This window comes from Salminus brasiliensis, chromosome 23 (genome assembly GCF_030463535.1).
Source record: "Salminus brasiliensis chromosome 23, fSalBra1.hap2, whole genome shotgun sequence".
Lineage (NCBI taxonomy): Eukaryota > Metazoa > Chordata > Actinopteri > Characiformes > Bryconidae > Salminus > Salminus brasiliensis.
Genome location: NC_132900.1, coordinates 1,209,044 through 1,233,603, shown reverse-complemented (window position 1 = coordinate 1,233,603; position 24,560 = coordinate 1,209,044). Strand labels below are relative to the sequence as shown.

At 42.8% G+C, this 24,560-nt stretch overlaps 1 protein-coding gene across 1 annotated transcript in view; it reads left to right on the top strand.

Annotated features, from left to right (window-relative positions):
• Nucleotides 1-1,566: 1,566 nt before the first annotated feature.
• The window catches only part of cc2d1b (coiled-coil and C2 domain containing 1B), a 30,977-nt gene continuing 7,983 nt past the window's right edge, over nucleotides 1,567-24,560 (top strand). The window contains exons 1-19 of the mRNA XM_072668611.1: nucleotides 1,567-1,653; nucleotides 5,075-5,193; nucleotides 6,004-6,142; nucleotides 6,230-6,333; nucleotides 6,614-6,721; nucleotides 11,198-11,335; nucleotides 12,291-12,621; nucleotides 13,978-14,114; nucleotides 17,264-17,342; nucleotides 18,007-18,081; nucleotides 18,903-19,057; nucleotides 19,352-19,424; nucleotides 19,716-19,864; nucleotides 20,181-20,310; nucleotides 21,738-21,910; nucleotides 22,951-23,076; nucleotides 23,216-23,274; nucleotides 24,009-24,125; nucleotides 24,403-24,476. Coding sequence (XP_072524712.1) covers nucleotides 5,128-5,193; nucleotides 6,004-6,142; nucleotides 6,230-6,333; nucleotides 6,614-6,721; nucleotides 11,198-11,335; nucleotides 12,291-12,621; nucleotides 13,978-14,114; nucleotides 17,264-17,342; nucleotides 18,007-18,081; nucleotides 18,903-19,057; nucleotides 19,352-19,424; nucleotides 19,716-19,864; nucleotides 20,181-20,310; nucleotides 21,738-21,910; nucleotides 22,951-23,076; nucleotides 23,216-23,274; nucleotides 24,009-24,125; nucleotides 24,403-24,476 — 2,233 coding nt within the window. The 5' untranslated portion in view covers nucleotides 1,567-1,653; nucleotides 5,075-5,127. The remainder of the gene's footprint in view (nucleotides 1,654-5,074; nucleotides 5,194-6,003; nucleotides 6,143-6,229; nucleotides 6,334-6,613; nucleotides 6,722-11,197; nucleotides 11,336-12,290; nucleotides 12,622-13,977; nucleotides 14,115-17,263; nucleotides 17,343-18,006; nucleotides 18,082-18,902; nucleotides 19,058-19,351; nucleotides 19,425-19,715; nucleotides 19,865-20,180; nucleotides 20,311-21,737; nucleotides 21,911-22,950; nucleotides 23,077-23,215; nucleotides 23,275-24,008; nucleotides 24,126-24,402; nucleotides 24,477-24,560) is intronic.

Below are 24,560 nucleotides of genomic sequence, written 5' to 3'. Positions count from 1 at the left end.
GAAATGGTATACAACATAATATATTACATAAGATATTACAACACAACAGATTGTGTTTTGTTACAATCATGTAAACAACTCTAGTGAATTATTTACTGTATATACAGGATTATATACTATACTAAAACATGCATTTCTTATACATTTTATTAAAATAAAAAATATGTCGGAATTTAACGTTGATAATGTGGGTAGGATTTTATCAAAGTAAAAAATAATATTTAGAGATAGACTTTGTTGCTCGAATTATTACCCTAATTTAATACATAAATAATGTATTTAATAAACGATTTAATAAAGAATTCTCTCAGTATAGAGAGACGATTACAGTGTACTAAAACACGCCATGACAGGACAAAATATCCTAAAATAACCAAGAATCTGTAAGCCTGTGAAAGAGGACTTTTATGGAGCTTTTATTTTGAAGGTGTCGGCGGGTTTGGGTTGTTTGTGGTTGGAAACGTGCTGGGCGGAGACTGACAAGAAAGCTCATCAGAAGTAGGACCGAAACTCAGAGAAATATTAATAATTACAGGCGCTGCTCCCCTTTCAGCGCGGTGTGGGTCGGGCCTGGACACTGCTCGTGTTGGTGGGTCAGTAATCCGCGGGTAAACGCGCTCCTAATGGGGTTTAATGGGGTGGTTCGGCTCTCTTCGCTGAGCTGTCCTGGAGCAAGTTCAGTTTCCCTGCTGCTGCTGCTGCTGCTCTCCGTGTCTGGGTCGGGTTCTCTGCAGGGGTTTGGAAGTTCTTTATTTTAATGCTGTTTCTGCGCGGTTGGGGGGCAGATTTAGGCTGATATCTGAGAGATTCGGGGGCTGACTGGATCAGTCTTTCCTGTGTTTACCTGCTCGACCTTCTTCGCCCAGCCTCCAGCCTTCAGGCTCCAGGCTTCAGGCTTCAGGCTCCAGCCTTCAGGATCCAGGCTCCAGCCTTCAGGCTTCAGGCTCCAGGCTCCAGCCTCCAGGCTTCAGGCTTCCAGCCTTCCAGGCTCCAGGCTCCAGCCTCTAGCCTCCAGCCTTCCAGCCTCCAGCCTTCCAGCCTTCCAGCCTTCCAGGCTCCAGCCTCTAGCCTCCAGGCTTCAGGCTTCCAAGCTTCAGCCTTCAGGATCCAGGCTTCCAGGCTTCCAGGCTTCCAGGCTTCCAGGCTCCAGCCTCCAGGCTTCAGGCTTCCAGCCTTCCAGGCTCCAGCCTCCAGCCTCCAGCCTTCCAGCCTCCAGCCTCCAGCCTCTAGCCTCTAGCCTCCAGGCTTCAGGCTTCCAGCCTTCCAGGCTTCCAAGCTTCAGCCTTCAGGATCCAGGCTTCCAGGCTTCCAGGCTTCCAGGCTTCCAGGCTCCAGCCTTCCAGGCTTCCAGGCTTCCAGCCTCCAGCCTCCAGCCTCCAGGCTTCCAGGCTTCCAGGCTTCCAGGCTTCCAGGCTCCAGCCTTCAGGATCCAGGCTTCCAGGCTTCCAGGCTTCCAGCCTCCAGGCTTCCAGGCTTCAGGCTTCCAGCCTTCCAGGCTTCCCGGCTTCCAGGCTCCAGCCTCCAGCCTCCAGGCTTCCAGGCTTCCAGGCTTCCAGGCTCCAGCCTTCAGGATCCAGGCTTCCAGGCTTCCAGGCTTCCAGCCTCCAGGCTTCCAGGCTCCAGACTTCCAGCCTCCAGCCTCCAGACTTCCAGGTGAGAAACAACATGAACTTGATGGTTTAGTGGAGGTCTGATGTTCATGTGATCAGCACTGAGAGATGGAGGTGATCTCACTAAACTCACAAACCTGAAGAAACGTCTTTAATCACCATTATTTATAAAATAGAATTAATAGAAATGTAATTTTCATATGTAAAGTTTGACCCTACACATTTATTACAACCCCACACATTGTGGCGCAACAGATAACACCACTACCTGTCAGTGATCTACAACACCATGTGGGAGACTGGGGTTCGATTCCCAGTCTGGGTGGCTGTGCTGTGCTACACTAATAAGAGTCCTTGGGCCAGACTGCACACTGCACACTGCACTGACCTCCTCTGTATTACGAGTCACCTTGTTAGTCGCTCTGGATATGTCATAATGCCATAAATGTAAATGATGGTTTGTGGTGGTTGGTGTGGGGCAACAGATAACACCACTACCTGTCAGTGAGCTACAACACCGTGTGGGAGGCTGGGGTTCGATTCTCAGTCTGGGTGACTATACTGCGCTACACCAATAAGCGTCCTTGGGCCAGACTCCTAACACTACACTCTGTGATACGAGTAACCCTGTAAGTCGCTCTGGATAAGAGCATCTGCTAAATGCTGTAAATGTAAATGTTATTACTCCTTCAAATGTGTAGCTAGAATCAGACTCAGGAGCAGAACATCAGCTGCAGATGATCAGATCATGGTTGGAGAGGATTATTCTGGAGGAGTCTGGAGTCTCATTTAAACCTCAGACGTTTAGTCTGGTCTGATCTTGATTGATGGTTGAAGTGAGGGTGAAGATCACCATCATGGTCAGATCCAGAGAGCTCTCTGAGGCCTTCAGGAAGAAGGGTGGAGATGCAGAAGAGTCTGGGAAGGGCTTTAAACAGGTTTATTAGTATGTGTTTAGTTATATAACCTCCATCTCTCTCTCTGTTATTTATAAAAATACGTTAAAAGGCACCAAGTCTTAATTTTTTTTCATGACTGTATTAAAATGATGATGATGATGATGATGGCTTGGGTTGGTTTTACTACATAAACATAGACATTATTACACAGAAATCGTAATAATAAACGTGTGTGTTATAGAGAGCAGATCTCTAAGACTCTGTGTTTAGAGAAATGCAGTCGTGCAGGTTTGAGAAGCACGCTCAGTGTTTTTATCCAGACCTGAATCGTATTTATATTAAGTGTACATTAAGTGTTTATGAGCACAGAATTGCATCATATGGACATCACATGGTCTCCTGCTCAGTGTTTATACCACTCCACTACGCCTCCACTTTCATGATGCTGTGTTTACATGCACAGCAGTAATCTGACCAGCAACTAATCGGATGGATCGGTCATTAGATTTTGTTTGTAAATTAGACTGGTGATGGAATAAACCCAGACGATGATTTAATTTAGTGAAGGACTGATTAGATTATCTGGGTCTGTATTGGGCTTCTTTAAAGACAGAGCTTTGGAAATGATTAAGCTGCCGAACACATATAATCCCCACTTTTGTATTATAATATTAGTGTTTATTTTAATATCAATAATATTGTGAATGTAGGTTTATCCGTGGTCTAATACTTTACATTGCAACTTGGCAAAACAATACAGCCTTATAGGTTTGGCCTGAACGTCTCTAGCCTTGAGGTGTTGGAGGTAAGGGTGGGTGATATGGTGCAAATTTTATATCACGATATTTAAAGACATTTTAATAATGTTTGCAGTGTTTATTAGTGTATTATTAGACAATATTTAATAACTATCTATCTATCTGTCTATCTAGATTGGGGTAAACATATTATTATTATTATTATTATTATTATTATATTGTTGTTGTTGTTATTAATAATAATCCATTACATAGTAATATTATTAATAGTAGAAGTAGCCAAGTACCAAAACCCATTAATACTGCTGTGCTATCTCTGTTATACTTACATGAAATAATAAAATATAAGGCTATATGATCTATAATATAATAGCATAAAATAGTATACAACATAATAGTTTACACACCATAGATTTTGTTTTCACATATTTAATAACTACACCCTATTAATACAGATCTGTTTATGTTCTTTCTACTAAAGCAAGTTGGCCAGTGTTCTTCCTCTAAGCACGTAAGGATCTGGACTGGAAGGATGTGGATCACTGTAACAAAATTGATCACGATATGATCAGATATGATCAGATATTGTCATACTGCTCAGCTCTAGTTAGAAGTCTAGACGGTTTGCAGGTATCTAGATTAGCAGTTGTTACAATTACTCTGTTTTAAAAGTATTGAAATGACTGTCTCTGTCTCTGTTTGGGAGGTAATTATTATTCGTCATTAAACCAGATCCTAATGGACACACATGAATATTCATATTTACAGCATATTATAAGTCTCTTTAAAGTCATGCATGGTTTATTATTGCCAAGTCAGTCTTTATTGTTTGACATTTTTAAAAACTGTTACACTATCAATTTTCCAAAGAATCAATTTGACTCGATTACTAATATAATTATTAGTAATCGAATATATGGAAAAACTAAATTAGTTATAATATATTATAATATTATATATATATATATAATAATAATTCATTTAGTGATACTTTGTTTTACCACTTTGTGTTCATTTTAGGCCCGTCACAATAATTCATATAATGTCAGATATATTTCTTACGACAGATCTATATGTATGTATGTATGTGTGTGTGTATATATGTGTATGTGTATGTGTATGTGTGTGTGTGTGTGTGTGTATATATATATATATATATATATATATATATATATATATATATATATATATATATATACATACACACACACACACACACACACACACACACGACCTCAATAATTTCCGCTGACCTTGATATTGCCCAATGTGTAACTTAACATAGAGAACCCATTAATGTCAATTTGTGACTTTTAAAATGCCTAAATATTCTTAAGCATTAAAAGTCCATTGCTCTTTAGAAAAGTGTGCTATTATAATACCATCATCAGTTATATCTTAAAATGAAATGGAAACGGTTCAGCCAAATGTCATTTATCACAATTCTTCTTCTGGGACAATTTATCATCCAGTTATCATAACAGGCCTAGTTTAGTTCAGCTCAGTCCAGGTTATTTTAAAATGATTAATGATTAAATTAATCCTTTAAAAATCCTTTAGATCGACTAGATCTGTCGATTGCTAATTGATTAGGTGAGCAGTATGGCATAATTATAATATCTTACTACTTTAAGACAACTAAGCACTATCAGCACCTCTACTCTTATTGTTTTTAACAGTTATCCAGTTAAATGTGTAAATAAACAGAACATGCATGGGTTCCTAATAGAGGTGATAGAGACAGCTATAATCCACAGGCAGTGGTTCATTGAGTGTTTTCAGTGTGTTCTTCTTTTCTCCTCAGCAGATTACCTTTCCTGACCCGCTCAAGCCAAAGTGTAACAGTGAGAGCTGTCTGCCATGTTTGGCCGGAAGAATAAACGAGTGGCAGCTCAGAAAGGCCAGGGAGCGGCTGCTGCTAAACAGGTGAGTGGGCCTAGTTAACTGGGCCTAGTTTACCAACAGCCTCTTAGTTTTAAGATCCTCTTAATTAATATAGAGAGTGTTCAGTGTGATGCTCACTTAACCAGTTAAGAATCAGGGGACAGAATGTCGTATTACAGCAGTATGCAGGACACCTTACAATAGGCTATACTGAAGCTGCAGCTGAACCCTAATAATGATTTAATTACAAATATTTATGCGTTTAATTCAGTTAGATCAGAATTATCAGATGACCGTATTTCTTTCTCCAAATGTTTGTGGACACCCTTTCTAATGAATGCATTGAGCTACTTTGAGTTGCACTCATTGCTGACACAGATGTGCAAATGCGCACACACTCACAGCTTGTCTAGCCCTTGTAGAGAAATACTGCCAATAGAATAGGACTCCCATGCGTAATGCCAGGCTATAAAGCCCCCCAGCATTGACTGTGGAGCAGTGGAAGAACTGTGTTCTCTGGACTGATGGTGGTGGAGCTCCATCCAGTACTTTTGTGTCAGGAGGAGTTGGGGAGTTGTGGATGATGAGGTGGGGTGCTGATCATCATCCAACATCCTGACCTCACTAACACTCTTGTTGCTGAATGCAGTCAAATCCTCACAGCAATGCTCCTCTTCTCTGGCCAGTAGAGACAGTTACTCCAACAAAAGCAGGTGAAACTCTTTTAATGAGCAGGTGTCCCAATACTTTTGTCACTTTTGTGTATCAGTATTGTTGTTAAATTGTTGAATATTTAGCTGGTGATAGATATTAGCCCAGCCTGAGCTACTTGAACCTTTCCTGCTGCTACAGATGGGACTGTTCCTTGATTTCAATCCGGAGGATATGATGGATATGAACGCGGACGTGGATGATCCGGACTTGGAGGCTGAGTTTGCCGCCATCGTTGGGAAAAGACCTGCTGCTGCTAAAGGGAAAAAGGCTGCGAAAGGTATCTGGGGCTTATCATGCTATCACTGTTCTGCGTGGCAGATCTCGTCTCTTCTGTGATTAACCGTTCAATCATCTCGTTTTACAGCCCCATTACCAATGGAGGACATTGAAAAGATGACCGAGGAGTGCATGAAGGACATCGATGACGACGACGACGATGACAACCTGGAGGATGACGAAGATCTCTTGGTAATCTCTGCTTTTCTACTCCTGATTGGTTTACATTCACATTGCTGTGAGTGTTGATGAAGAGTGAGGTGTAAAAACGTGGGTCATCCACATTGATTGTAGTGCTACTATTAATCGTAATCAATTTGAATGATTCTTATATTAATTCTTAATTTATTGTATTTGAGGTTTTATAATGTATTTAATCGTTTCTTAAAGACTGATTGCACGTAATTGCTGTGATATCAATGGTGCATGTGTATACTTTGGTTTTGCTTTGTATGCTGTGCTGTATAATCAGGCTGAGCTGCAGGAAGTGGTGGGTGAGGAGGAAACAGAGGATTCGGGGGCAGAAACCCAAGCCTCACCCTGCAACGAAGAAACACAGTTAGCTCAGCCAGCAGCACAGGTAACATACACTTCACACACTCCCAGACTCCACACACTGTCCATGCTGACTAACTGCTGACTGATATAGACTAAGATATGGACTAAATAGAGCATAGTGCAAATACACTGTATGGACAAAAGTTTTGGGACGCCTGCCCATTCATCGGTTCTTCCGAAATCAAGGGTGTTAAAAAGACTTTATCATGCTTTTGTTGGAGTAACTGTCTCTACTGTCTAGATGTTGGAGAATGATTGCTGTAGGGATTTGATTGCATTCAACAACAAGAGCTTTAGTGACTCCACAACTCAAGTCAAGTCAAGTCAGATTTATTTGTGTAGCTTTTTACAACTGTTGTCGTCACAAAGCAGCTTTACATAATTAGTACTTAATAAAGGACAGAGACAGAGAAGAAAGAAGAAATAACATGAAGGATCAAAGACCCCCTTGAGCAAGCCAAAAACTCCCTCAAAGCTGGAGGAAGAAACCTTGGGAGGAACCAAGACTCACAAGGGGGACCCGACCCGTCCTCCTCTGGTCAGAACTATTTAAACATTAATGATAAAAATGACTAAACCAGATACAACAGACAGTTAATAGTGGTGATATTAATAGTGTCAGACAGCCACGAGTCCATCTAGGTTTCAACACGGCCACCAAACAGGCAGCAGCGGCAGGCGGGAGAGCCGCCGGTCTGCCATGGGTGGTGGCGGGGGTGGGGGGGCCCGCTGGCCGGACTGGTAGGTGGCAGCTGGTTTGACGCAGGTAGAGGGGACCTCAGCGGGCAGTCTTCCAGCAGGTCGGGCTGGGTGGCCATTTACTCGGAGAAGGTAAAGAGAGAAAGAGAAAGTTAGTTCTGAGAGGAATTTTATGGAGGGCGGAGAATGTTGATCAGTATCAGAGTGTGTCTGACGACTCCGGCAGGTCTGATTATAACAGCCTAATTAAAAGGAGAAAGCCAGAAGGTAACACGGACACAGGAGCTCCCTAAAAACACCAGCATCTATCTGCTCCACCGTCAACAAACCTGAGTGATCGCGTGTAAGCAGCGAGACGACAGCTCCAGCATCTCAGTGTACTACAATTCCCTGGGTCCGCGAACCCCTGGACCTGCAGCCCTTATCTAAGAAACATTAATTACCAAAAGCTAAACTAAACAGATGAGTTTCAGCTTAGATTTAAAGATTGAGACCGTGTCTGAGTCCCGAACTTTATCTGGAAGGTTATTCCAGAGCTGGGGGGCTTTATAAGAAAAGGCTCTTCCCCCTGCTGAGGTTTTCTGAATTTTGGGCACGAGTAAGAGGCCAGAACCCTGAGATCTAAGTAGTCTTGATGGTTCGTAATATACTATAAGATCCTGTAGGTACTCAGGAGCGAGGCCATGTAGGGCTTTATATGTTAATAAAAGAATTTTGTATTCAATACGGAATTTAACTGGGAGCCAATGAAGTGCTGATAGAACTGGACTGATATGGTCAGATGTTCTAGTTTTAGTAAGGACCCTGGCTGCAGTGTTCTGAACCAGCTGAAGTTTATTGAGGTTCCTGCTGGAACAACCTGACAGTAATGCATTACAGTAATCTAGCCTTGAGGTAATAAAGGCGTGTACTAGCTTTTCTGCGTCCTGTAGTGATAAGGAGTTTCTTAGTTTGGAGATGTTCCTAAGCTGCATAAAGGCTGTTCTACTAATATTAGCTATATGTTGCTCAAATGATAAATCTGAGTCGAATGTGACGCCAAGATTTTTAGCTGCTAAACCAGGAATGATGGAAGCATCAGCCAAGTCTAACATTAAGTCAGACAGTTTATTTCTAGAGTCTTTTGGACCTAAAAGGAGAACTTCGGTTTTGTCACTGTTAAGGAGAAGGAAGTTATGTGACATCCAGAGTTTTATATCCTTTACACAGTCCTCCATTTTCTGTAGTCTACATTTATCATCAGGTTTGGCTGATATATAGAGCTGTGTGTCATCTGCATAGAAATGGAAATTAACGCCATGTCTGCTTATAACTGAGCCCAGTGGTAACATGTATAATGTAAATAATAGCGGTCCTAAAATTGAGCCTTGCGGAACTCCATATTTTACTTCTGTGTAATTTGAAGATAAATCTTTAATCTTTACGAATTGATAGCGTCCCGTTAGATATGAGTCCTATTTTATTGGCAGCACTTTAGCACTACAGGGACTAAACAAGCTGTGAATGTGTGCATTTGCACATCTGTGTCAGCAATAAGTGCAACTTAAAGAATCTGAGTGCTGCTTCATTCATTAGAAGGGGGGTCTACAAACATTTGGACATTACAATTTATATTGCTAAATGTAGTGTCTGTGGTACACGCTGTAAAAACACACTGCCGAGTCAGTAATTTGAATAATATTTAACTTTAATAATTTACATTGTGGAGTATATTATACTCAGAAAGACACAGAAATATATATTGAGGAATGATTGGTCAGGATGCTCGCAGCACACAGTGAATAAAAAAAACTGAGCTTGGTTTATTCTGAGGTATCTGTACTGCACAGACCAATATTGGACAAACAGCAGTCCTGCTGAAAGCCAGCACAGCCACAGTACTCATGTTTTTGAACCTGGTCAATAGCTTCTGCTGAACACTGCAGAATTCCACAGAAGTCACAGCCCTGCTCCAAACACTCACTCGCCAGTTTGCTGTCAGACTTGAAATTCAGGGAATTTCACCTCTCTGCATTGGTGGCAACCCCCCTGGTTCCTGGCAGAGGTAGTGGTCGTGAAGCATTCTCCAACATCATGGAGCATTTGCAGCTTCAGGATCATGCTGATGCTCCACTGACTGGAACAGGGAGAATGGCGTCTCCGTTATTCCCAATCCGGGCTGGAATGCTGCTGCTACTGCACTATGGAGCTTTGGTGGGTGGAGCTGCAGGATGAGAACCTCTCTCCAGAACTGCTGTGTAACGCTGCAGTACTCTACCGCCTCAGCCCACATGCTGCTCCACCTTCAGATCAAGCTTCTGGAGGACTCAGCTTGTCCAGAAATTAATGTGTGCAGCTGTCCATGGGGGGGCGCTCAAAGCGTGATTTGTATTTACAGCAGTGGAGTAATGATGAATTACACTCTCTTACTGTAGGGGGAGCTTAAAATACCAATTCTCACACAATGCTGCTTTCACAGAAAAGGTCCTGTGTTCAACCACAAACCCCCCCCCAGACCACTTAAAACCCCTCTCAGTACAATCGAACCCCCTCCCAGACCACCTAAAAACCCCTCCCAGTACAACGGAACCCCCTCCCAGTACAACCAAAGCCCCTCCCAGACCACCTAAACCCCCTCCCAGTACAACCGAACCCCCTCCCAGTACAACCAAACCCCCTCCCAGACGACCTAAAACCCCTCTCAGTACAACCGAACCACCTAAAACCCCTCTCAGTACAACCGAACCACCTAAAACCCCTCCCAGTACAACTAAACCACCTAAAACCCCTCCCAGTACAACCAAACCCCCTCCCAGACCACCTAAAACTCCTCACAATACAACCAAACTCTCCCTCCCAGACCACCTAAAACCCCTCCCAGTACAACCGAACCACCTGAAACCCCTCTCAGTACAACCGAACCACCTAAAACCCCTCTCAGTACAACTAAACCACCTAAAACCCCTCTCAGTACAACCGAACCACCTAAAACCCCTCCCAGTACAACTAAACCACCTAAAACCCCTCCCAGTACAACCAAACCCCCTCCCAGACCACCTAAAACTCCTCACAATACAACCAAACTCTCCCTCCCAGACCACCTAAAACCCCTCCCAGTACAACCGAACCCCCTCCCAGACCACCTAAAACCCCTCTCAGTACAACCAAACCCACTCCCAGACCACCCAAAACTCCTCCCAGTACAACCAAACCCCCTCCCAGTACAACTAAATCCCTTATCAGATTACCTAATATACCTCCCAGTACAACGGAACCCCCTCCCAGTACAACCAAAGCCCCTCCCAGACCACCTAAAACCCCTCCCAGTACAACCGAATCCCCTCCCAGACCACCTATACCACAGCCAAAACACCAATAATAATTGCTGCAAGTGAATTTGCATATTCCGTCCCACACAGCGATCAGATTTCAGTCTGAATAGCCGGAGACACATTTGACTACGTATAAAGGCTTGTGCCTAAAATCTGATCAGGATCCATGCAGGAGTTTACTGTTTAAGAAGCACTACCCAGCCCATCATACACTCCGAATGAGAAGAAGAGTGTTATAATGAGTAATTTATCACAGTAATGATGATCTTCATATCCCCCACCCTTGGTTAGTGCACCTGAGAGGCTTGTAGTGTGACCTCACAGGTGCACACACCTGAAATGGCACTAGTGTGAGTAATGAGCTCAGGAACAGTTTGCGAGGGCTAGATTGAGAGATAACAGGCGGCTCGATGGAAGAGAGATGATGCAGATGATAATGGATGAATATGCGTAACGTATTGGTGTCGTTGTTCCTGCTCCGTCCGCAGCAAGTGAAGGTGTCTGCAGTAGCTGGCAGTATGGAGCACACTCTAGAGGAGAGATTAGCCATGTACAGGACCGCCATAACCAACGCCAAGGCTGCAGGAGAGTCTGCTAAAGCTAGGAGATACGAGAGGGGCCTGAAGGTGGGTGGAGCTACACTGAGTGACCAATCTGTGCTTCTGTGGTGTGTTTGATTAATGAGGAAGGCACAGATTTAAACCCATTCTAAACGTTTACTGTTTAAAAGATGAAACACATTATTATTATTATTATTATTATTATCATTTATTACTACTACAATGAGTTACATTAGTAACTAGGAGCCAAATTTAGATTTTAGAAGTTATTAAATAATAATATTAGTTAAACCAATATGTAAACTTTGTTAATATTAACTTTAATTTACATGGTGTAGATGTAAATGGTATTTTCACACGATGTAATAATAATAATAATAATAATATTTCATAAAATATTTCAGGAACAATGTGCTATAATTAATCATGTATGGTCTATTTTTTAAAGTAATATAACTTTGATTATATTTGATCACTTGACTAATTTAACACATCTTTAGAATGATTTTGAGGTATAATGAAAATTAATCATATCAAAAATCAACAAATAAACCATATAATATCATATAATTAGAGGAATAAATCAGAAAATAGAGCAAATAGACATTTAAGAGGAGTGTGTTTTTTTCAGTGCTCTAGATTTTGAGGTAGGAGTAGGGGTGGTCTGTCTCATTGTGGGCTACTTGTTTATTTGTATGACACAGCAGGTGCAGTATATTATAATAAAATATGTATCTTATTTAAAAGTATGGTTTAATCATTTAATTAAGCTCTGAATTATGCAATGATATTCTTCTTTTGTTATGCTGTAATTCATTGTACTATAATCTACAGCTCTGTTAACCATTCTTATACTATACATAACACATACTTTATTATTATTTATTTGTATTTATATATCAATATTTTTACTCTTTTAACTGCAAACCAGTATATTTTATATTATTGTTATTATTCTAAACTGTAGTGCCTCATCCACCGATCTGATGTTGCTGATGGTTCTGTGTTCGATCTTCTGCAGACCCTGCAGAGCATGCTGTCCTCACTACGAAAAGGAGGGAAAATAAACGAAGCGGAGATTCCTCCACCGGTCGCGAGTGGAGCCCCTGGCGGCCCAACACGGGCCCCGGCTCCTGCCGCAGATACGCCAACACCCGAGCTGGAATCACCTGAGCAGCAGACGGAGTCCGACAGCGCGGTGGAAATCTCCCCCGTTTCTGTGAAAGCATCTTCCGTTTCCGTGGAGACCTCTTCCGTTTCCATGGAGCCTGCTGCCAGCAGTGAAGAAGAAGCCTCCTGCACAGCCTCGCCGGAGGAGGAACATGCAGGTGGTGTCCCAGAATTCCACACAGGTGAGATCACAGGCTTAAAGTGATGGTTTATGCTTCTCCTTAGCCCTTCTTTAGTTTTACACTGGAGCTACAAGGCTAATGTAGCTAACAGGTCATGAACGCTTATACACCCCACCAGTTAGCATGGTGCTATCTAAAGGCCTTACAGTCTCCTCAAACCGTGTGGATGTGTTCAGTAAGCTCTATTAGGCTTCATTGTGTGGTTTCTGACACTGCGTGACTCCCTGTTATTTAGAACATGGACTAGTGTGGACTAAAGTATGCAGACACCTGCTCCTCCTTCAGTGTTTCTTCTGAAATCAAGAGCATTAGCCAGGAGTTTGTCCCCCACTTTGCTGCAGTAACAGCCTCTACTCGTCTAAGAAGGCTTTTACAGTCGATGTCGGGACATTTGCTGTCAATAGGATTTGATTGATTCTGCCCCACGAGGACATCAGTAAGGTCAGGTACTGATGTTGGATGATTAGTTCTGCCACTCCAGCTCATCCTGAAGGTATTGAATGGAGGTCCTTCATCACTCCAGAGAACACCACTGCTCCACAGCTCAATGCTGGGTGCTTTATACCCCCCTAGCCTGCGCTCGGCCTTGGGCACAGTGACCTTAGGCTCATGATCTCACTGCTGCTCCAGAGTGTAGTGTTTTATGTGTCAGTGCTTTTCTATGAAGATTAAACAAACTACGAGAGCAACTAAACCTTAAAGTATCTGCACTCACGCATTTATTAGAAGAGCCGTCTAGACACTTTTGCACATCATCCAAAAAAAAATTTAATTAGTATTGCGTTTTAGAACTGGTGTTGTTACAAAGCAGCTTTACACAATCAGTAAAAAGACGATAAATTTACATCATAAAAAGAATCTAAGACCCCCAGTGAGCAGCCAAAGACCACAGTGACAAGGAGAAACTCCCTCAGAGCTGGAGGAAGAACCCTTGGGAGGAACAAGGGGAACCCGACCCGTCCTCCTCTGATCAGAACTAATTATAAATTATTGATAAAAGTCACCAAACCACCTAAACTGCTGTACTGCTCAGGTGTGCAGCCTATTCATAATCATAATATAATAATCATGGTGTAGAATAACTTGTATATATACATATAGTCATGGCAGTGATGGTCAGAGGAATGATGGGTAATAGTGGTGATATTAATAGTGCAGATAGTTAAGAGTCCATTTAGGTTTGAACATGGTCATCAGGCAGGTAGCATCAGGTGGGAGGAGGGTTGAAAACCAAGGCCACATGTAGTCTGTACGTTTCCCCACCCTCTCTGCCCGATAATCTAACTACAATATTAGCAAGGTTGTGACATTCTTCAGGCTGTTTTCTGAAAAGGCCCATTGTGGTTTGATAAACAGCCCCAGCAGAGCCTCCTCTGAGACAGCCCACGAAGGAGATGCTGCTGGAGAGACAGAAGGAGTACAGAATGGCTGCCCTGAAGGCCAAACAAGCTGGAGATATAGAGCAAGCCAAAATGCATATCAAGACTAGCAAGGTAAGATTTGGAATACATGTATTTTATTTCCATCTGAAAACAGAATACAGAAAACAGCTGTGTGTGAAAGTGTGAGCACCCTTGGCCAGATGACGCAGTTTATTGTTTTTGTAAGTAGAGCAGTAGTAAACACACACATCCTGTGTAGCTAATATTAAAATAATATTTAATATTAAACACAGCGATTTCTGATAATGCTAGTGCATTCAATCTGCCTTGCATAACAAATAAATAAACTAATAAAAGCATCTAATAAACAAATATTTTTTTAAATCTGATACGTCAGGATGGACTGTGCAAATGTTTGGACACCATAAGTGTTGCAAAGACTTGGAGTCAGGCCTGAGGGATGCCTCCAGTTATAGTTAGGCTCTGTCAGCTTAATCAAATCTGTGAATCTTGTGCTAGTAATCGATGCCCCCAAGGGAGGGGAAGGCGAGATAGCCAAGCTTTTCCAGCTTGCAGTTTCCACAGTTTCCACAGTCAGGGGAACTGTGGAGTAGTGCTCTGCGATATGACCTGAAATCAGTATCACGACTAATTAAACATTTCGATGACCTATGATTAATGAGTGATTATAGAAGCAGCTGGAGTTGCTCAGTTGGCTCTGTGTATAAGTTATGATCCATGTTGCTTCCGTGTCGAAGGCTTGTCACGTGTCATGTCAAGTATGTTTTTTAAACGGACAGTACACAGTGGGGAAATTATGAATATCATATGAATATTGACAATATAAAAAAAATCAGTATGGGCATTTTTTGTAAAATTTAGAATCAAAGGGAGGATCATTAAATAACTGAGGTTCGTATAAAAGGTCCCTTTATTTCCCAGTCAGTACAAACAAACTGAAAACATGCTTAACAGGATGCTTTCAGTTTCACAGTGAGAGCTGCTGTTATTTACCACTCACACTGGATCGGGAGAGCCCGTCCATCCTGGTACGAGACCGCTTTCCCAGTAATACCACCGAGCTGGACCTACAGTTCCACTCAGCAGACTATCAGCAGAAAAGGGGGGACCCGTCCCTTATATCTTTGACAAATTGAAGAACTATGCGTTGGCGAGGGCGGGGGCCAACCGCTCCCGCCAGGCACAGCCTTCCACTATCACTCGTTTATTCCAGTGGTTTTGAAACCCTCATGAAAAACAACAGGCAGAATTAATTACATAAACGTGAGTTTGCAGTATTACATAGCCCGTGACTTAAAACAGTTAGAATAAGGCCGATTCAGTATATTGCCAATACATTATGACCAGCAAGCATATCTTTAATATAAGATAAACATGGACGAGTTTTATATTTATTTGATTTTATATTTATATAAACCCGACCCTTATATCTTTAGCAAAACGAAGAACCATGCGTGGGCAAGGGCGGGGGCCAACCGCTCCCGCCAGACACAGCCTTCCACTATCACTCGTTTATTCCAGTGGTTTCGAAACCGCATCCTCATGAAAAACAAGTTACATAATTAATTACATAAACGTGAGTTTGCAGTATTACATAGCCCGTGACTTAAAACTATAAAAGTTATAATAAGGCTGAATCCGCATATTGCCGATACATTATGACCAGCAAGCATACCTTTAATATAAAGTGAACATGGATGCATTATATCCTTATATTCGGATATGTAGACCATATTAGCATGGTTCCGCAGTGTACCTGCACCACTTCATAACGTCTTTCATAGTACAAACACCCTCGCAGCCTATCTATAGTGGTTACATCCCATAACCGGACAGTGAGTTGCTCATATGATACAGTGTGCACTAATTGGACGGAGTGTACCCTAAGGTGGTGCCTGGGCGTCCGCAGGGCAGAATTCATTCATTGCATCGATTAGAAGTTTTGAATATTGGGTTTGATTCATTGCCCAGCCCTACTGTGGAGGTCAGTGTGAGATCTGGAAGATCAAGATGCTGCTCATATGCTGTATGCGATATGGTGAAAATACTAGATCATGATATTTAAACTTAACATATTCTTTTTTTTATTTATGGCTTAAAACAAATCATTTTCATGGGGGCACATGGCTACCATATATCACAGTATTTTTATACTTTTATCTGCAAACCAATAGATTTTATATTATTGCTAGTATTCTAGTATAAAAGAGCTTCACTGTTTACTGAAGAAGAACCTCAGCTAGTTTTAATAGACTAAAAAAATCAAAGATCCTCTAATCTTAGACTCTACTAAACACCAGTCAGTAAGGAGACCACTCTGCTATACGTCCAAGTCCTCTCAGAAGAGGAGGGTCTTCAGTCTGGGTTTGAGGACAGTGAGTGTTGGACTCTGCTGTCCGGACACCCAGGGGAAGTTCGTTCCACCACTTCGGTGCAGGACAGTAAAAAGTCTGGACGCTCGTTTTCCGTGGATCTTAAAGGATGGCGGGTCGAGCCGAGCCGTACTTGAAGCTGGAAGGGCTCTTGGGGCAGATCGGCTTTTGACCATCAGCATCAAGTACGGAGGGGCTGGCTGGTCCAGTCTTGGCTTTGTAGACCAGAGTCAGGGGTCTGAATCTGATGGTGCTTTGTTTTGTGTTTGATCTCCTGCACACTCTGCAGAGCATGCTTTGTTCTTCACTGATCCCGAAGGAAATGTTAGAAATAGGGCTGGGCGATATGGTAAAAACACTAGATCACGATATTTAAACACATTTTCTGCAAAACACAATATTTATCATGATCCATATAATCACAGACTAAATACATGAGTAGAGACTGAGTCTTAAAAACTACTATTCAGATACTCCCCCATAATGAATACAGTAATTAAGCACTAGCAGTATCCTCCCAGTGCTTAGAAAAGCATGTTATCACAATAGCGAAAATGATCACGATACGATAAAAAATCGTCATATTGCCGAGCTCTAGTTAGAAACTCTGAGTCCCAGAATTCTATTAAGAGCACGAGCCAAATGGAGAAGGACGGTGTGCTGAGTCAGGTTTTCACTCGTAAGTCGTTTCTATCCTCAGCATTGTCTGTGCTGTAGACTCCAGAAGCAAAAGCCAGAAGCAACAGTCCTATTGTTTACTTCCTCATGGTCAGACTGACCCAGGGCACAGATTGATCACGTTATGAGAGGAATGTGGGGCTAAACACAGAGCAGTACTGTGATTTACTTTGCTTTTCTCTGGTTCAGGGTTTTGACACAGTGATTGAGGCGCTGGAGAACGGTCAGCCAGTTGACCTAAACAGTCTACCACCCCCGCTATCAACAGGTATGGATCAGGCCATGAGTCAACGTTTGTTTGTTTGTTTGTTCCGGCTTAAAAGGTTTATTTACACAGAACCAGTTTACCAACATTGTCAGCGTTATTAATATTCACCCTAATGAGAGACTGTAGCTCCGCCTCCTCAGTGTATATCACAATACCTACATTTAGAGCGTTATTAATATTCACCCTAATGAGAGACTGTAGCTCCGCCTCCTCAGTGTATATCACAATACCTACATTTAGAGCATTATTAATATTCACCCTAATGAGAGACTGTAGCTCCGCCTCCTCAGTGTATATCACAATACCTACATTTAGAGCATTATTAATATTCACCCTAATGAGAGACTGTAGCTCCGCCTCCTCAGTGTATATCACAATACCTACATTTAGAGCATTATTAATATTCACCCTAATGAGAGACTGTAGCTCCTCCTCCTCAGTGTATATCACAATACCTACATTTAGAGCGTTATTAATATTCACCCTAATGAGAGACTGTAGCTCCACCTCCTTTGTGTATATCACATTATATACATTATAGAGCGCCCCCTACGCTTCCTGTAGTGTAATACAGTTTGTCAGGATGTCCCATAGATCAGTTTTTAGCTTCAGTGCTGTCTGTTCATTTCTGACTGTAAACATCCCTGTGTTTGTGTCCACGCAGCTGCTGCTGTAGTGAAGGAGGCTTCAGCACAGCCAGCTGTAAAAGTCTCTCCATCACCATCGTCTGAGGGGCAGCGTGAGTATACTGTTAAACTGTCTGGGTAACAGTTATTTCTGTTGAAGCCATATAGCTCTCTATAGAGCGCCCCCATACGCTTCCTGTAGTGTATTACAGTCTGTCAGAATGAGCGTGTGGATCATATGAACATTATAGAGCATTATAGAGCGCCCCCTACGTTTCCTGTAGTGTATTACAGTCTGTCAGAATGAGCGTGTGGATCATATTAACATTATAGAGCATTATAGAGCGCCCCCTACGCTTCCTGTAGTGTATTACAGTCTGTCAGAATGAGCGTGTGGATCATATTAACATTATAGAGCATTATAGAGCGCCCCCTACGCTTCCTGTAGTGTAATACAGTCTCTGAGAATGAGCGTGTGGATCATATGAACATTATAGAGTATTATAGAGCGCCCCCTACGCTTCCTGTAGTGCATTACAGTCTGTCAGAATGAGAGTGTGGATCATATGATCATTATAGAGCATTATAGAGCGCCCCCTACGCTTCCTGTAGTGTATTACAGTCTGTCAGAATGAGCATGTGGATCATATGAACATTATAGAGTATTATAGAGCACCCCCTACACTTCCTGTAGTGTATTACAGTCTGTCAGAATGAGCGTGTGGATCATATGAACATTATAGAGCATTATAGAGCACCCCCTACACTTCCTGTAGTGTATTACAGTCTGTCAGAATGAGCGTGTGAATCATATGATCATTATAGAGCGCCCCCTACGCTTCCTGTAGTGTGTTACAGTCTGTCAGAATGAGCGTGTGGATCATATGAACATTATAGAGAGTTTTTTTTTATGTTATTTCTTTGATCTCTGCAGCACCCGAGGCTACTGCTAGCCAGTCTGGTCCATCGCAGCCCAAAACGGTACTAGAAGCTTTGGAACAGAGGATGGCCAAGTATAAAGAAGCCTGCGCCCAGGCCAAGGCCAGCGGGGATGACCGCAAAGCTCGCATGCATGACCGCATTGCAAAGGTGACCCTGTCTGACCATACAGTTTTAATAGCTCTATTACTAGTATTACTAAATACACTCATATGTTTGGTCACTTATCCCATACAGAGTAGTCATTAGTAGGTTTAACTATTACACTACACAAATAGGATCATAAAAAAATATTTAATTTTATTCAGTATTTCAAATATTCTGGTAGCAAGACATTATTAACTTATTAACTATGCTGTGATTCTCTACAACCCGTTCTCTGCTCGTTTTTTAATTTGAGGCTTCCTGGATGTTGTTTTTATTAGTATTCTGTTTGTTACACAGCAATACCAGAGTGCCATACGCTCCCACAAAGCAGGACGACCTGTCAACTATGATGAGCTGCCAGTGCCACCAGGTCAGTGAGCTTCTGTGGAAAACACATTTACTTGGCTATAATTTTTGTATACATACTATCAGTTCGGATATTAGTTGAATGCAATGTCTTTACGGCATGTAAAATATTTCTTTCTTATTTTTCTGTAATAATAATAATAATGTATTGATGCTTTTCATAACACCAACTCATTTTACAGTAATATGATAATATAATATAATACTTATATAATGAATAATAATACAATGTTACTATAATATAATAGAAGAGAAGAAAAATGTTAATGTTACAGACTTGTCCTTTCCATTACAGGCTTTCCTCCAATCCCAGGCCAGCAGGCAGCTGCACCTGAGCAGGGATTGGCTGATGTGTTAGAAGCAGCCAATAAGCTGGCCTCAAATGAGGGAGATGCTGGGGACGAGGATGAGGATGAAGAAAAAGAAAAGAAGAACACCAAGGAGGTCTGACTCTTCAGAAACTCCTTTTGGATTTTTTTATGTGATCATGTCATTTAATTAATTTAATTAATTGGAGGTTTTTATAAATATCCTTTTTTTGGATATTTTATGCAAAGCAAACCTGCACACACAACAATAAAACGCATCAGATCATAATGAAACATCTCCTCTTCACCCGACGATCAGATATGTGGTCTGGAGAGACCACAGAGTTAAACAGAGTGTAAGGAGATCTGTTTCACTGTGGAAACACCATGGAGGGGTCAGGAGGGTGAAGCACTGACTGGGTGTTCTGTGTAATCTCTGAACTGATCTTTAGACTAAGGCTGCAGCAGCAGAAAGCCAGAAGAAGCCGACGATGGCGGTGTCTCCGACGGTTCAGCCTCCTAAGAGGACCCCTTCACCTTCTCCAGACAGAACAGCCAGGAAGGAGAGTCTTTCAAGCACAGGTTAGTCCAGCTCAAGGTCTCTTTCACACCACTATCGATCTGTGTGTGGCGTGAGCAACACTGAATAACCGGGGCGAGCGTTAGGCTGTATTATATGAGTATATAACTGGTATTTTTGGCTCCTGAGCTCCCCCTACAGATGGAGAATGTAATTGACTGTTACTCCACTGCAGTAAATACAAATCAGACTTTGAGCGCCCCCTCATGGACAGCTGTACATGTGAATTTCTGGACAGTATGAGAGCTCCAGAAGCTTGAAGCTTAATCTGGATATAACGGGTTCTGCAGCGTTACACAGCAGTTCTGGAGAGAGGTTCTCCTCCTGCAGCTCCACCACCAAAGCTCTAACCATAGTGCAGTAGCAGCAGCGCTCCGGCCCGGAGTGGGAATGACGGAGACGCACTTCTCCCCCTGTTCAGTTCAGTCAGTGGAGCATCAGCATGATCCTGAAGTTGCTGATTTAAGATAAAATGAATAAACATGGTTGCTTTAAAACAGCCTGTGAGAGAAAGGAGGCAGTGTGTCCCAGGTGTTAACCTGTGGGTCGGGGCCCCAGTGGGCTGTGGTGGTACTGCAAGGGGCCTGCTGTTAAAGAATTGGATGTCATACACTGTCTCATTAGAATTATACCACCCCTTTCTGAGTAGCTCCACCCACTATCCTTACAAATGTAGCTGGCATATGGATCAAAGTTGTCAGGTCAGGGGTGGCTACTTTGAAAATGTACCCCAGTCACAGAAAAATGAGGATGCAGAATGTGAAAACGTGCTGCGTTATTAGTGAATATCAGTCCTGATTCGAGTAGCTGGAAACCTAAAGCCAGAAAGGAAAAGGAACTTGTGGAAAAGCTGCATCAGTGGCATTTCAACAGTGGGGAGTTTGGGACCAAGATATCTGCTCTTAATTGTGAAAAAGGTTCTGTGGTATAAAATGACCTCTATTATGTTTCCTGTACCATTTCCGGTGACCCTGCTGGACGAGGCTGGAGGTTGACAGGCTACGGATGCTAACACCACAATAGCGATGCTGGGCAAGGCATCTCCTCTCAGCAGCACAGATATTGTTAGCTTTGTGGTAAAATGTCCTGTTTCAACAAAGTCTGTCAGTCAGCATTTCTAATTAAATGTGAAAAAATTTTATTCATTAGTATGATTAAAATTTGTGTTTTTTAATAAATATAATAAACATAAATCCAGCCAAAAGAAGCTTAAAAGAACTTAAAAGGTCAGGAACTGCTGATCTAGAGAACATGGTGAAGCAAGGGTTGTGTGAATTGGCTGAATCAGATCAGGCTCCGAGCAGATGACCTCCACTGGACTAGTAGACCTTGTTGTTGTTTATTGTTTATGTACACAGTGTGACCCAAGATCAGTTTTACTCGCTATTACTAGTTTACCAACACTTCTAAATGACTCTCCCCCTTTCAGCCACGCAGCAGCTGGAGTTTCTGGAAGGCCGGAAGAAGCAGTACATGAAGGCAGCACTGCAGGCCAAGCAGAAGAATGACATGGAGCAGGCCAAGATTTTCCTCCGCACAGCCAAGGGTTTCGACCCCATGATCGAAGCAGCGCGGAGCGGCAAAGCTGTGGACATCAGCAAGGTTAGGAAGCAGCGTAAACGGCAGCATTGCCTTCCCTCAGATTTAGTTTGTGGCTTCTAAGGTCAAAACGTACTTCACATACACTACCGGTCAAAAGTTTTAGAACACCCCTTTAAAACACCTCTCTGTGTTGAGAAGTCTGATGGCTTGGGGGAAGAAGCTGTTGCAGAGTCTGGTCGTGTTGGACCGGATGCTGCGGTACCTTCTTCCTGATGGCAGGAGGGAGAACAGTCTGTGTGAAGGGTGGGTGGAGTCAGCCACAATGCTGGTTGCTTTGCGGATGCAGCGGGTGGTGTAAATCTCAATGACGGAGGGGAGAGAGACTCCGATGATCCTCTCAGCTGTCCTCACAATGCGTTGAAGGGTCTTGCAGTCAGAGGCTGTGCAGGTCCCAAACCAGGCAGTGATGCAGCTGCTTAGGATGCTCTCTATGGTCCCCCTATAGAAGAGGGTGAGGATGGGTGGAGGGAGACGGGCCTTTCTCAGCTTCCGGAGGAAGTAGAGACGCTGCTGGGCTTTATTGGCTGTAGAGCTGGTGTTCAGGGACCAGGTGAGGTTCTCCGCTAGGTGGACACCAAGGAACTTGGTGCTCTTAACGATCTCCACAGAGGAGCCGTTGATGTTAAGCGGAGAGTGGTCCGGTCTTGATTTCCTGAAGTCAACAACCATTTCCTTGGTCTTCTCTACATTCCAGTGAAGGTTGTTGACTGTACAGCAGTCTGTCAGCTGCTGCACCTCCTCTCTGTATGCTGACTCGTCGCCTTTGCTGATGAGACCCAGCACAGTTGTATCATCGGCAAACTTTATGATGCTGTTAGAACCGTGTTTCGCAACACAGTTCCCTCCAGTCTCGGTGTTGCAGCAGCTCGGCAGTTTGAGTCTCTCGCAGAACTGGTCTGGTTGGCTCTTGTAAAGATATGTGATACGTTCTCACGCTCCTCGACTGTCCACATGTTTAGTGTTTCGTTGGTGTTGCAGTTCTGTTGTTTTGCAGGGAGTGTACAGTAAACAGCATGTGTGTGTGTGTGTGTGTTTTCCAGGTGCCCTCCCCTCCTGGTGAGGAAGATGAGGATTTTATTCTGGTACATCACAGCGACGTTCAGTCCTCTGAGAAAGCCGAAGAGGTTTACAGTCAACTCAATAAAATCCTGAAGGAGCAATACGAGGTAACAGGAACAGCCAGTTCCTGAGCAGCGGCAGTTCAGAGCGTTCTTTGAAAGAACACACTTGTAATAGACAATCATGTAACCTGTTATTAATGTACCATTATGTAAAAGGCTGTAATGTATGGTCTTTCCTCTTCAGAAATGTATGACCTACTCCAAGCAGTTCACTCACATGGGAAACATTGCAGAGACCACCAAGTAAGAATCTGCATATGCGTGTATATATAACATATATAACATAACTCAGTATATGAGCTGAGCTGATTCAGAGTCGAGTTCGGTGTAAAACTGAGCTTCACTGTAGAGAACCTGACCCACTCTGATCTCTGTACAGTGGTGATGAATGGAAGCAGGCATCAGTCGCCATGACTACAACACAGATACAGCCCATAATTTATCTCCTATCCAAACCCACCAGTGCAGCTACACGAGTCTTCTGAGTTTTATATGGAATGATGAAGATGATGATGATGATGATGATGATGATGATGGTAAAATAGTGGAGAATCTCAACTAATCCAGTTCTCTTTAGGGACTACTTTCTGTAGCCGCACTACACCCTGCAGCATGTATCCCTCCACCATTTTAATGATCTGGTTTTAAAAGCAGGTTCTAGAGCCGAACTCTTCTCAGAACTCTGGTAGAACCGTGTCTCAGGCATCAGGCAGCGTCTTCATCACCATTAGGTGAAGAACTTTCTGTGAGGGAGCTTTTATTAGAGCTTCAGACGTCTGCTTCCCTTCACCTCCACTGTAGAACCACAGCTCTGACTGGGGGAGCTTATCTAGAACCTCCACTGTAGAACAGCTCTGACTGGGGGAGCTTATCTAGAACCTCCACTGTAGAACTCTAGTTCTGACGGATGAATGTTATCTAGAACCGATGAACAGTGAACATTTACAAATTGTTTAGTAATGTTGCTTTTCTCCTAGGTATGAGAAGATGGCAGACAGATGTAAGAAGAGTCTGGAGATTCTGAAGCTGGCTCAGAACCGCGGCCTAGAACCACCAAAGCATCACTTTGAGGAGAGAACCTATCGCACTGTTAGGTCAGCTGTTTACTTATTGTGATAAATTACCTTATGATTCTGTTCTCTGAGTGTATGGTGGGTATGGTCAGCACACTGATCTCCTGCCAGTATCATAGAAAGACAGATTAGAGCCTGTAAACAACAACCAGTGAATAGCAGCTTCAAAAGCTACGTGACAGCAAGCAGCTGAGAGTGGACAGTTCAGTCCAGTAACCATTCAGTGTCAATAAGTGAAGTAATACTGGAGTCTAAAATCCTGTAAACTAATGTTTTCCTCTCATTCTCTGTCTGGTAGGATATTTCCAGAGCTCAGTAGCACTGACATGGTAGTAATTATTGTACGAGGCATGAACCTTCCTGCTCCTCACGGTGAGTCTGTGTTCGTACTCTTAAAGAGTTTCAAAAAACCTGAGACCCTTTGATGAGTGTCAGATCAGTATTTTCGGAACACTG